At 50.5% G+C, this 11,528-nt stretch overlaps 7 protein-coding genes across 7 annotated transcripts; 2 read left to right on the top strand and 5 right to left on the bottom strand.

Moving 5' to 3' along the window:
* Window positions 1-77: 77 nt before the first annotated feature.
* A1O9_10432 (kinesin family member 1/13/14) lies at window positions 78-1,655 on the bottom strand (the record flags this gene model as incomplete). Its single annotated transcript, XM_013400593.1, has 1 exon — window positions 78-1,655. The coding sequence occupies one exon, from the start codon at window positions 1,653-1,655 to the stop codon at window positions 78-80; it is 1,578 nt and encodes a 525-aa protein (XP_013256047.1).
* A 1,190-nt stretch (window positions 1,656-2,845) lies between these two features.
* On the bottom strand, window positions 2,846-3,388 carry A1O9_10431 (uncharacterized protein; the record flags this gene model as incomplete). The annotated part of the gene is made up of 1 exon (XM_013400592.1): window positions 2,846-3,388. A coding segment is annotated over one exon (543 nt), but the record flags the coding sequence as incomplete, so codon positions are not given.
* A 1,111-nt stretch (window positions 3,389-4,499) lies between these two features.
* A1O9_10430 (uncharacterized protein) lies at window positions 4,500-4,928 on the top strand (the record flags this gene model as incomplete). The annotated part of the gene is made up of 1 exon (XM_013400591.1): window positions 4,500-4,928. The coding sequence occupies one exon, from the start codon at window positions 4,500-4,502 to the stop codon at window positions 4,926-4,928; it is 429 nt and encodes a 142-aa protein (XP_013256045.1).
* A 342-nt stretch (window positions 4,929-5,270) lies between these two features.
* A1O9_10429 (uncharacterized protein) lies at window positions 5,271-7,388 on the bottom strand (the record flags this gene model as incomplete). The annotated part of the gene is made up of 1 exon (XM_013400590.1): window positions 5,271-7,388. One exon carries the CDS (start codon window positions 7,386-7,388, stop codon window positions 5,271-5,273), a length of 2,118 nt encoding a protein of 705 aa, XP_013256044.1.
* A 531-nt stretch (window positions 7,389-7,919) lies between these two features.
* A1O9_10428 (uncharacterized protein) lies at window positions 7,920-8,293 on the top strand (the record flags this gene model as incomplete). The annotated part of the gene is made up of 2 exons (XM_013400589.1): window positions 7,920-7,953; window positions 8,034-8,293. The coding sequence occupies 2 exons, from the start codon at window positions 7,920-7,922 to the stop codon at window positions 8,291-8,293; spliced, it is 294 nt and encodes a 97-aa protein (XP_013256043.1).
* Window positions 8,294-8,718: 425 nt separating this feature from the next.
* A1O9_10427 (uncharacterized protein) lies at window positions 8,719-9,144 on the bottom strand (the record flags this gene model as incomplete). Its single annotated transcript, XM_013400588.1, has 1 exon — window positions 8,719-9,144. One exon carries the CDS (start codon window positions 9,142-9,144, stop codon window positions 8,719-8,721), a length of 426 nt encoding a protein of 141 aa, XP_013256042.1.
* Window positions 9,145-9,792: 648 nt separating this feature from the next.
* Window positions 9,793-11,256, bottom strand: A1O9_10426 (translation elongation factor Tu; the record flags this gene model as incomplete). The annotated part of the gene is made up of 4 exons (XM_013400587.1): window positions 9,793-10,657; window positions 10,709-10,971; window positions 11,018-11,046; window positions 11,094-11,256. The coding sequence occupies 4 exons, from the start codon at window positions 11,254-11,256 to the stop codon at window positions 9,793-9,795; spliced, it is 1,320 nt and encodes a 439-aa protein (XP_013256041.1).
* Between the last annotated feature and the right edge of the window lie 272 nt (window positions 11,257-11,528).

Below are 11,528 nucleotides of genomic sequence, written 5' to 3'. Positions count from 1 at the left end.
CCTCATTCAGTCATAACTTTTGGTTCGCTTTGGCCTGTGATCGACGGGTTGTGCCTTGTCCTTGGCCGCACCTCCGGCTAAACTGGAACTTCGAGACCAAACATCTCATGGTCGGCCGCCACCTTCTTTTTGAACATTCCCAAGTCTGAGATCAGGGCTTCCATTTCAGCCTGCATCTCAGCCGCTTCATCATCATAGTCCGATTCTGTGTCAAGTTCGTCACTGGAAGCCGTGTCGTCTTCGTAGATCATTTCTGGAGTAGCGACCCTCGATGGAGCCCTCTCATCTGTCATGGATTCCGTCCCGCCCTTGTTGATGACGATAGGATTCTTGAGCTCGTCGAGAACAAGTTTGAGGTGGATGTTCAATGATTCCTTCTCCTCTTCCAATTGCCGAACCTTGGATTCGGAAATGGCAAGCTTTTCTTCCATGATCTGCAACATGTTTTCATATTTCGACGTGAACTCTCGAACCTTTTCAGACTGTGCCTCTGCGCTGTCTTGCACAGCCTTCATCACCGACACACTTCCGTTCTGTTGCTGTTGATTGAGTGTCCACCTCAATGCTCGGATTGTCTCTTGCATCTCTGTAATCTGCGCATCTTTCTCTGCCGACGAAACATGGTCTTGATTGACAATCGCTTGAGTTCGGATTCGTTTGGCTTGGTCAGCATATCTGAGGGTCGAGAGTGTCTCATCGTAGTCCGATGGGGCGATGCAAGCGATCATGGCAGTCTTGGAATTGCCGCCTAGGGAGTCCTTTAAGAGCCAGGTAAGAATCGAGTCTCGGTAAGGTACAATATCGCGGTTCTTTCGATTTGAATTATTCATGCGACCGTTTTTGGGATCTGCAAGTGCTGCGATAACCCTGCCGAGGGTCGTCAAAGACTTGTTGATATTTCCTCCTTCGCGAAGTCGCTGGCCTGTAGCTTCAGTCGCTTTTGCCCTCTCTGAGCCTGCCAAATCCACCAATCGAATACGTGCCAGCCTCTCCGTGGTCTCGTCTGTTCGGTAGTCATGGTGGATCTGCTTGAGCATGATGGTAAAAACAGCATGAGAACGCGAAGACGTGTCATTCATCTTCGTTGCTGCTGTCGTTCTTGAACTGTCACCCATACGCATGTACTTGAGAATCTCGGAATAATTCTTGACCTGAATCTCTGTCAAGTCTTTCACATATGGCCCTTCGATCGGTGACTCTCGGATCTTGAGATATTGTGGAGGATCGGTTCGCGGTTGGAAGAGGTCGCGCACATGTTCGTTGTAGACCTCGAAATACGAGACTCTGACACTATAACTGATGTTTGCACTTTCGTTTGACTCAATGCGCTGGAACAAGTCCTCGCATGTCCGCGGGATTAATCCAGGCTGCTCATCTTTGCCCATCATGGTGTAGCTCTTGCCCGAACCAGTCTGGCCGTAAGCAAAGATACACGTGTGGTAGCCTTCGAAATTATGATCAAGAAACTCTTCGCCCAGGCAGTTGTAGACATCCTCCTGCGTGGCATAGTGCTCGTCTTCTGTATCGTGTGACCAAAACGAATTATCGAACGTGAAAGTCTTGTCTTCCACAACCCTCCTTGAATTCGCCTTGCCATTACTTGAGTCATGGGACGGGGGGGCTAAGAGCTTTGTCGATTGCGTGTCTGGATTCATCTCAATCAGGCACTGGGCATCTTTCTCGATCTCTGAACGGTATTTGATTAGCTTCTGGTTCTGAGAGTGCGCACTCGGGGGGTCTACCTCTGGGCAGAAACCCTCTAACTCGTACCACCACCTTCACGTTTCCACCTGGATTAAGCGTGGATGGTGCCATTGGAACATTGACAGGTGTCTTAGAGCGTAGGGAGGGACTCGAGGCTGAGGAGGCTATAGTGCGGGCGGGTGGCACCATGGCTGTAGCTGGTCGAGAAGACGAATACACTCTGCTAGTAGTGTTGAATATCGATTTTGTAAGGTAATGTTCATGAAAGAATTTCGAGGTGGTGCCCCGTGGTGCCCGTGGTCGCTAAAATCAGGTGGAGGGTTCCGCAGCCGGGGCCGAGTGGACTATTTTGGGTTAAATCCAAACAATGACGTCGATTACGTGATCGTGGTCGGGGAACGTGCACTCACTGAGTGTCACCCACCCTCACCACAATCCAGCTCAACCTTCGAAGTCGTCACGCTTTAGCGCAAAGTTCTGTATGTACGGTGGCTAGTTGTTCTGACTATGGTCAGTAATAGCTGTGTCTAGACTTTCGATTCAAACCTCGTGAATGGAAGGGCTAGTGCAGTGACTCGGCGATGACCAACATCAGATGAATATGGCAATACAGGCGACTCTTTGCCGCAAGCAGATTCAAGCAGGGAGACCCACGAGCGTTGGCTCCTGCACCAGAGGGCGGGATATTCAATGCGGACTTTGAAGGCTTTCATAGATGCAGTGTGATATATTATCACCAGCTGCAAGAATTCGTAGTAGTGAAGGGTAGTGCAGATCGGTTCAATTTTGAATCTTTAGGATTAGAGGCAGTCGGATGAGCATGGAATCATGCCCCTTCTTGATCTGCACACGGACGTCATCTTCTTGTGAATCCGAGATCACACAATCGAGATCTAATGCCTTCCAGCATCTTCTCAAGCACAGCGTGCTTTCGTCTCAAGAGAGACAACCCATGTCATTAAAAATGCTGGTTCGTTGCACCTCTCGCCTCTCAATGCCGGCCCGCGGCCAAACAATAGTAGCAGTGGCCATAATAATATGCTCGACAAAAACCACCGTCCGATCAACACAGGAGCCCTGCTCATCTCCGCGTGCTCTTCAAGTCGCAGGTTCCTTCGCAACTCGTATTTCCAATGTCTGGGTCCAGCTCCTCGATTTTCCGCTTTTGGCTGTGCTGCATTTTACCTCCTTTTAGTTGGGACAATATATCTTGCCCAGAACCTGTTTTCCATATCGGCTGTACTGTCGAGGGGTCAGAATCTCCATTTTCATCCTCATCCTCGGAGCTGGACTCGCGGAACTTGAGGTCCCCGCGCTCATCGCCGTCTTTCTCTTCACTCAAGACCCCCAATCCCAGGTTCATCTCGATGTAATGCTCCGCGTCCTCGGGGACATGGTCGATCCTTCGTTGGTCAATGTCATCCGTTTTGTCTAGCTCGGCATTGGCTCTCTCTAGCCTTGGAAGAAATGCATCTAGTCGAGATTTTAGGTCCGAAGAGTGACCCCTAATTGGCTTTGTGGAGGAGTCTTGATTTTCTCCTGGTGAAGTTGAGCCCTCCGTATCCTGGCCTTTTAGACCCACTTCGTTGTTTGCTTCTGTATCTTTGGAGACATGTTCTTCTTCGGAGTCACCGTCGCTGATGGACGAGCTTCCTGATGATGAGGTTTCATCGTCTTCCACCTTACTCTGAACTCGATCTGAATCCTCTGCTGGAATACCTGCATTTGCTGCACGCTCAGAGCCATCCATTACGGTGGTTTCATCAGTCGACATCGTTAGAAGAAAAATATATCTCAAGGCGAAAACAACAACAACAACAACAACAACTAGAGACGCTATAAAGCCATAAAAAGCGCGAGACTCCTGAGGCGATGAAGTCTTTTGAAAGGGCTCGTCATTCGAAATTATTCATGCATCTTGTTCGTGTGCGCCTGTGTATTGAGAGAACAGGGGTTATGACATTCAATAAAGCGAGATTATAGGTAGATAATGTCTATAACATCTGAATGACTGGCAGTCTACACCCATGCAGAGTGGATCTGCATCTCCCAGTCGGCCAGTGTGTCCACACTAATGATTACAGCCGGAATGCCTCGAGAATGACATGCTCGTAGCCATGGGAGACATCGAGCCGCATTGAAACGCTCTGTTGGGGTCTCTTGGTATTGCTATTGCGACACGCAGGGAATCAGAACCTGATCTGCTATAGAGGGAGAGAGGGAGGAAAAGAAGGAGGCAGTCATGCAGTCGTCTGCTAGGCTTGAGACTTCAGAGCCCATCTTCACGGCTGGATTCCGATCTTAAAGCGGCGTGGTATCCTGTAGTGAGGTCAGGGTGCAAGCGGAGGGGCGATGGCCCCGAACGACGGTTGATGTCCAAAAGCGGCATGGATTCCTGGACCATTTAAACTCTCGCCAAGGGATATTTCGGCACAACCAATAGAAGTTCCTCGACCAACAACAGCACGATCTGAGCGCGTATTTCCAGCCCATATCTCAAATGTCTAACGTTTGTGATGTTTCAGGTTGGCAAGCATCACGAGGAGGTGGGCGCTAAGGTCGTCAACTATGCAAGGAAGATGACGACTACTTGTCCAAGTGGCCGTCCAGGAGGCTCGACGAGGATGGATTTCTGCTACATGCATAGATTTTCAGCACTTCTCCTGCCTAAGCATCTTCGAGAAGTAGGTTTCCTTCCAGCATACTCCCTTGTTAGCTTCTTTTATCTGCGTAGAAGTAATCCAAACATGACAACGACCATGGCTACACCGCCAGCGACAGTGAACTCCAGCATAATGGCAGATACGAAGCCATCTTTACCGCGCCGATCATCCTCACTGCACAAAGCCCTGATCCACAAGCTTCGGCCTCTGCCTTTTCAATATGTCTGGTCTGTCTGGCACTCAAAGCCGGACCAGGATGAGGAATACCGATTGACTTTGTTGATCGACCATGTCGCCGACATCGCCGCCTTTTACCGCATCTTCAACAACATGCCGTGGACCCAGCTCAGGCAAAACGATTGCATTCATATCTTCCGTTCTGGTGTGAAACCAGCCTGGGAAGACAAAGAAAATCGTGATGGAGGGCGTTGGTTGATCAGGATAAGACCAGAAACGGGAAGAGCCGTGAAACTGTGGGAGGAAGTCTGCATCCTATGCTGTGGTGGGGAGCTGCAGGCTGCTATAACTCAGGGTAAGCAGGCCTGCAACAGCGAGTTGTAAGAGGACTGCACTGATAGATAGAGCAGAACACGACCATATCTTGGGAATGTCCATTTCACCCAAACAATACTTCACTCACATCTCCATATGGACGAAGAAAGGCGACAACCTGCGGAGTATTATGATGTTGGAACGGACCATTCTTTCCGGCCTTTCACCAGAATTACGACCGAAGTCGCATATCGAGTTCAGTTATCGTAAGCATTCTGACAAGATGCTTCAAGCAGAACCCGGCTGGGTCGTGGGTGTTTCAATACCATCATCTTGTTCTTCGTTTCCACTAGGGCGTCCCGGTCTCCATCGATCACTAACGACAAGTTGAGGATGAGCCATTGCACGCGACTAGCGTCCAGGCACATAGCGATCAATTTGGACATGATCTCGATCCCGACGAGCAGGACTCCTGTCTCTGTCGCGGCGAACACCTCTGTCTCTCCGATCATCACGCCTGTCGTCACGTCTCTCGTCACGGTGGTCCGCCCTTCTCTCATCCCTTCGATCGTCTCTTCTGTCATCTCGCTTGTCGTCCCTTCGGTCGTCCCTTCGATCATCTCGTCGTTCGTCCCGTTTATCGTCTCTCCGGTCCCTTCGATCGTCTCGACGATCGTCTCTTTTGTCATCACGTCGGGTATCGCCTCTGCTGTCCCGCCGGTCTTCCCGACGATCATCACGACGTCGTGGACTTCGATCGCGGTCTCGGTCTCGGTCTCTTTCCCTGTCCCGATCTCGACTTCTGTCGCGTTCCCGGTCACGATATCTGTCTCTGTCCCGATCTTTGTCGCGTTCTCGATCACGGTCACGGTCACGGTCTGGATCCCTATCGCGATCTTGCCGAGATTCTTCTCGATCCTTGTCCCTACCCTTGTCCCGATCCTTGTCCCCATCGCGACTCTTGTCTGGATCCCCATCTACTCGATGACTGTCATATTTCCTCCTCGAGTCGCCGTCACGATCCCGCTCAGCGTCTCTCGTTCTGCGCCGTTCTCGATCACGTTCTCGTTCCTCTGCTGTGCGGTGCGTACCGCCACCTGGAACGTAGCGATCGATTCCAACTGGTGATGCCGATCGGGGTCTGCGCTCGCGAACTGGTCCTTTTTCTTTGTCTTTGGTTGCGACGGGGGAATCTCGTTGACTTCGAGCTTCGCCTTCTTCACGCTCTTTACTGGGAGTTCGTAGACGCGTTGGTTCGGCCTTTGGTGGGATCTTTGTCTCGGTCTTTGGTGGGATCTTTGTCTCGGTCTTTGGTTGTTCCTGAACAGATACTCGTTTGCTGGGAGATCTGCTTCTTCGGTCAGGGCCACGTTTATAGCTATCCCTCGATCGTTCTCGCTTCCTCGAATGGTGATCGGATCCAGCAATTTTCCGAGAGCTGTGATGTATTTCAGACTTCTCAAAATCGTACTCTCGTCGCTCCTTCGATTTCTCCGCAAGTTTCTTGCCCTCACTCAACAACAGTTCAAGTGCAGTAGCTTCAAGATCCTGTTCGGTTGCAGGGGATTTCTTCTCCTTGCCGTGAGATGGCTCGATGAGAGAGTCTCTCCTATCAGTAGTTCGTTTTCGATCTCGGTCTCGCGACCGGTCACGATCCCGGTCCTTGTCTCTGTCCCGACCACGGGATCGGTCTCGATGGCGGTCTCTTTCACTGTCACGTTCTCTCTCATATCGTGCCTGCCGCTCCTTTCTCTCTTCCTCACGTTTTCGATGTCTTTCATCTCGGGCTTTGATCCTCTCCGCCTCGCGCTCTTCATCCTCCTTGCGCCGCTTTTCACGGGCTAGTCTTCGAGCTTCGACTTCAGCCTCTCGTTTCTTCTTCTCCTCTTCTTCACGTTTCGCCTCTTCCTTCTTACGTTTCCTCTCCTCCTCCATCTTGATCTTCGCTTTCAATTCAGCTGTCTCACGGAGTAGTTGATCCATTCTGGCTCTATTTTTTTCTCGTTCGATGATCCGGTTCTCAGTTTCTTGTCTGTACTGATCGTCCGTCTTGCTACCTTGTGCGTCCTCCTGGGCGGCAAGGTCGTCGCCGATGTCTGCTTTTCGGATGTCTCTAACCGCGTCTAGTACGGTAGACAGATGTTTTGCGATCTCTGTGTCAATCCTTGACTCGACATCCTGGTAAAGTCCACTGCGATCTACAGCGCCCTGAATAAGTGTTGCAGCTTTACCACGTTCGCGACTTAGTAGGTTTGGGTCTTTCTCGATCTCGGCGTCCGCAATGGCGTGGATCTGATCTGTGAGTGCAGTCTTTGCATCGGAGGTATTGTAGGCTGCCCATACTTGCTTACGGAGACTGTCGTAACCGCCTTGTTTTTTGAATTTGAGAAGGAGGGTATCGATGGCGGAGCGCTTTTCCTTTACAAGAGGAAGATCTGAGATTTTGAATCGTTGACGTAAAGAAAAGGGACCAGGGGAGTCGAGGGTCATTGATGAAGGATCACTCATCACAGCGTCGGTAGTCGCCATCTTGAGGGCAGTCTGAGTTGCGACAGTGCGACGGTGTAGAAAGCACCGCCCTCTGATGTGAAGAGGTAGTTAGCTAAAACTGAACGACAAAATGCCGAGTTGAACATTTGAGATTCACGCGGATGAACTGGCTGCGCGTCGCGTGAAGAAGCGCCGCCGTATTGTTAGAGCGGACCATAATCCGACTAGCGCAGCCAGTCGGCGAAATGATTTTCCCTTCCCTTGGCAATAATCACGTCGGCATCGATTCGTCGAAAGTGCAACTCTATCCATCCCATGTCCATGCAAGCTTCAAGCCTTGAGATCCCAGCAATCCCAATCTCCGAACTTGACCACGGCCACGATATAACAACAGTTCATTTTAGAAACTAGGCTCCCGTGTTTCTAGCCGCACTCTCCATTTTCGACGACAGTTTACCCTGAGCTTCAAATTGATTTAATCCCATCCGCTGCGCCGAGGGCGCCGTCCAAATTCTTTTTGTATCAATTTGCACAGAAAAGCAAAGGAAAGCCTCGAAAATAAAAGCAAAGATGGTTCACAAGATTCTATTTTGGGCCGGTTTCGGTATGCTGCAACACCGCCTCTCCCTGCTCTGTGGGGAGATAACAAACAGCTGAACAAAGCTAACACATCTACAACGACAGGCATTGCGACGCGCTTCCTTCAACTCGGCATCGAAATGCGACCGTTCTTTCAACGTGGCGCTCTATGGGTGTACCCACTGTTCGCCGGCGTAGGTGGTTCATTCGGGTACTGGCTAAAGGGGGTGGAAGACCGACAGTTCAAATTGCTACAACAACGAAAAGAAATGCTCATCGAGAAGAGAAGGCGGAGAGCAGAGCGTGAAGCCCAGGCAGATGGTGGTCAAGCTGAGACCGCAGGTATTCTGGCAAGTACGAGCTGAATAGCGAGACTGAGTTGGATGAAGGAGAATGGTCAGCCTTCCAAAGAACGGCAACCCAGGCTGAAGTCATATACAAAATGGGGGAGAACCGGATAGACGTCCTACAGGTCATAGTAGGAGTTTAGACTGGAGCGCTTTTCTCCCTCGGGATCATCGTTACCATCACTGTACAAAGGGCATCGCAACGACTGTACGAAAGAGAAAAGAGAAAGTGCACTACCCATAGCATTAATTTCTGCAAAGGCCAACCCCATCCACTTTCGGTGACCTCTCTGGATTTCGCATACTGACCTCGAGCTCAGCATTGGCCAGACATAGAGCCATGTCCGATTTCCATGTGGGATTCATCCCCATCCCGATCAACTCTGTCTTAAGAGAATGTGTTTGCATGTGTTCACATCACCTTTAACGTCAGTATCAAATTCTCACGAAGGCGGGTCCTCTTCAAACGCCTCGTTCCCTTCTGGCACCGGCATGAGGGCCCTACTGGTCCAGATATGCGTTGCTCCCTTGACCATGCCACCATCAATACCCTCCAAACAGCCCGCCTTGACGGCACAAGCTTTGGCGCCTTCGTGAATATGCATAATTCTAGTCCCGCAGTTCTTGCAAAAGTAGCAGCTCTTGGTGCGACCTTTGGGTGTGATGTGCTTGTAGACGCCGATCTTGTCAGTGTCGTTCCATCCCTGGTCGCTGGTAGACGACGGCTCGAAGACCGGGAAGATCGCAGAGATGCCATAAGAAGATGCACTCTGCCGTCGGCACTCCAGGCAGTGGCACACGTACACCTTCAGCGGTCGAGCGACGGTCGTCGTGAACCGGATCGCGCCGCATTGGCATTGGCCTTCCATAGTTGTATGTCTGAATCGTCCCAAGTGGTTGCCAGAAATGTAAATCAGCTGAGTCCAAGTATTTGTCGGTTCTCTAGTTTGGGTCTGGGGTTGCAGGAAATTAAATGATATCTCTAGAAGTTCCTGATGCTTCGTAGGAGCTGCTGGGTACAGTTCCACACACTACTTCCGAACCCACATATATAATACGTCGGTGCGCGATTATTCGCTGGGCTCGTAGTGAGGAGGTGCGATAACTCAATTGCCGGACTCCGACAATAATGGCGGAGAAATGATCCCACATTCGACGGGGAAATGGCTCCAGACGCCGATTACGATGCTATCTTGCACGACTGGGTAGGGTAGCCAAGAAGGCAGTCCAGGGCTTACTGTGGAAAGAGATACATCTCCGCCAAGAACGGACAGTTGTTTGGTTTTAAGACATGGTCGAATTGAAGTAGAGAGGTATCTGCAAGTCTTTCTAATGCGACTTAACCACAGACCAAAGCTGGCTGGGCTGGCAAATCCTTGAGGCGAAAATTCGCTTCCCTGATCCCGTGTACAGACAAATCCATTATACATTTTGATACAATGCTTGCTTTTTGCTTCTTGACCGGCGTCACACGGTTCTCTTCTTCGTTTCCATGCCTTTCATGGTTGATCAAGAATCTATTCCACAATTCTCGTGATGATACCAGTGGCAACTGTCCGCCCACCTTCTCTGAGGTTGAACCGCTCACCAGGTTCCATCACTGTATTCTTGTGGACTTCCATGATCATCTCAACGTTATCACCAGGCATGACGATTCTCTCGGGATCTTCTCCTTCAGGCCATCCCAGGTTGATAGCCACGCTTGCAGTCTTGATATATCCAACAGGTCGGTATGCCGCTCCAAAGCCACTCTTGCGGCCACCTTCGTCAGCGGTCAACACGTACATGGACACAAGAGCTTTCTTGTGTGCCTTTGCGGTACCAGGGATAACAACACATTGTCCACGCTCGATATCTTCGCGCTTGATACCACGTAGGAGTAACCCCGAGTTGTCACCGGCTCTGGATTCATCACAGTGCTTGTGGAATGTTTCGATATCAGTGACCTTGGTCTTGACCATTGGATGACCACCTCCGATGATCTCGACTTCTGTATCCTTCTTGAGAATTCCGCGGAGGACACGGCCAGATGCTACGGTGCCTCGTCCGGGAATGCCGAAAACTTCCTCAATGGGCATCAAGAAAGGCTTTTCAGTGTCACGCACTGGCTCAGGAACCCAGGTGTCCACAGCTTGTAGTAGTTCATCGATCTTTTCAACGCCAATTTCCGGTCTCTTGCCTTCGAGTGCGCACAGAGCGGAACCGAAGATGATAGGTGTGTCATCGCCTTCGAAGCCATAGTTAGTGAGGACTTCACGCATTTCCATCTCGACAAGTTCTAGCATTTCCGGATCTTCAACCGTATCAACTTTGTTTACAAAGACGACGATCTTCTGGACGCCGACTTGACGTGCCAGTAAGAGATGTTCTCGGGTCTGAGGCCTTCAGATGATATTAGAGCCAGCAAACAATCCCCCGGCGAAGGGGTCTTACATTTGTCCATCGCCTGCAGCAACCACCACCACAGCACCATCCATAAGAGCAGCACCAGTGATCATGTTCTTGATGTAATCGGCGTGACCGGGACAATCAACGTGGGAATAGTGCCGGGTTTTTGTTTCGTATTCGACATGCGCAGACGAAATAGTGATACCACGCTTCCGTTCCTCGGGAGCTTTATCGATGGCTCCATACTCCAGAAATTGTGCCCAGCCCTGCTCTGCTTGTCGCTTTGTGATAGCAGCCGTTAAGGTAGTCTAAATAAATGAGCTTTGGTACTAGACGCGGGTGAGAGCAATTTACCTTGCCATGATCGACATGGCCAATTGTTCCTATACTTGTAAGTGATGAAAGATGAGGATTTCCCAATCCAACTTACCAACATTGACGTGCGGCTTCTCTCGAGAGAATACTGCTGCATACCCTCGGGCACCGAATCTATCATGGCCAAAGACTCTGTTGACGGGGTTAGCACCTCGAGCTGGCGTCGCAATATGCCTTGAGGCGCGCAGAAAGGATGTGAGCGAGCGAGAGAGAACCATGGCGACGCCGGAGGAGGACTCTCTATCCGAAGAGAATGAGACAAAGAAAGACTCGGGAGCTGCAATAATGAGAGGAGAGTAGTGTCACGAGTGATCCGCCAACCAAAAATTAAAATGAGCCGCAGCTGCGAAGATCATGTTATACATTTCGACGCTTCACGTCCCACCGTACAAGCAATAGTCCCAATGCAGTCTAGCGATACTATTGCCAAGCAGGCACGTGAAGACGTGCCTTATCCACTGTCAACGCGTTTTATCGCGGTCGTCTTTTG

Source organism: Exophiala aquamarina, assembly GCF_000709125.1.
Source record: "Exophiala aquamarina CBS 119918 chromosome Unknown aczIA-supercont1.13, whole genome shotgun sequence".
NCBI classification, from domain to species: Eukaryota; Fungi; Ascomycota; class Eurotiomycetes; order Chaetothyriales; family Herpotrichiellaceae; genus Exophiala; species Exophiala aquamarina.
The sequence above is the reverse complement of the archived record's forward strand: the minus strand, read 5'-3'. Positions and strand labels throughout refer to the sequence as shown.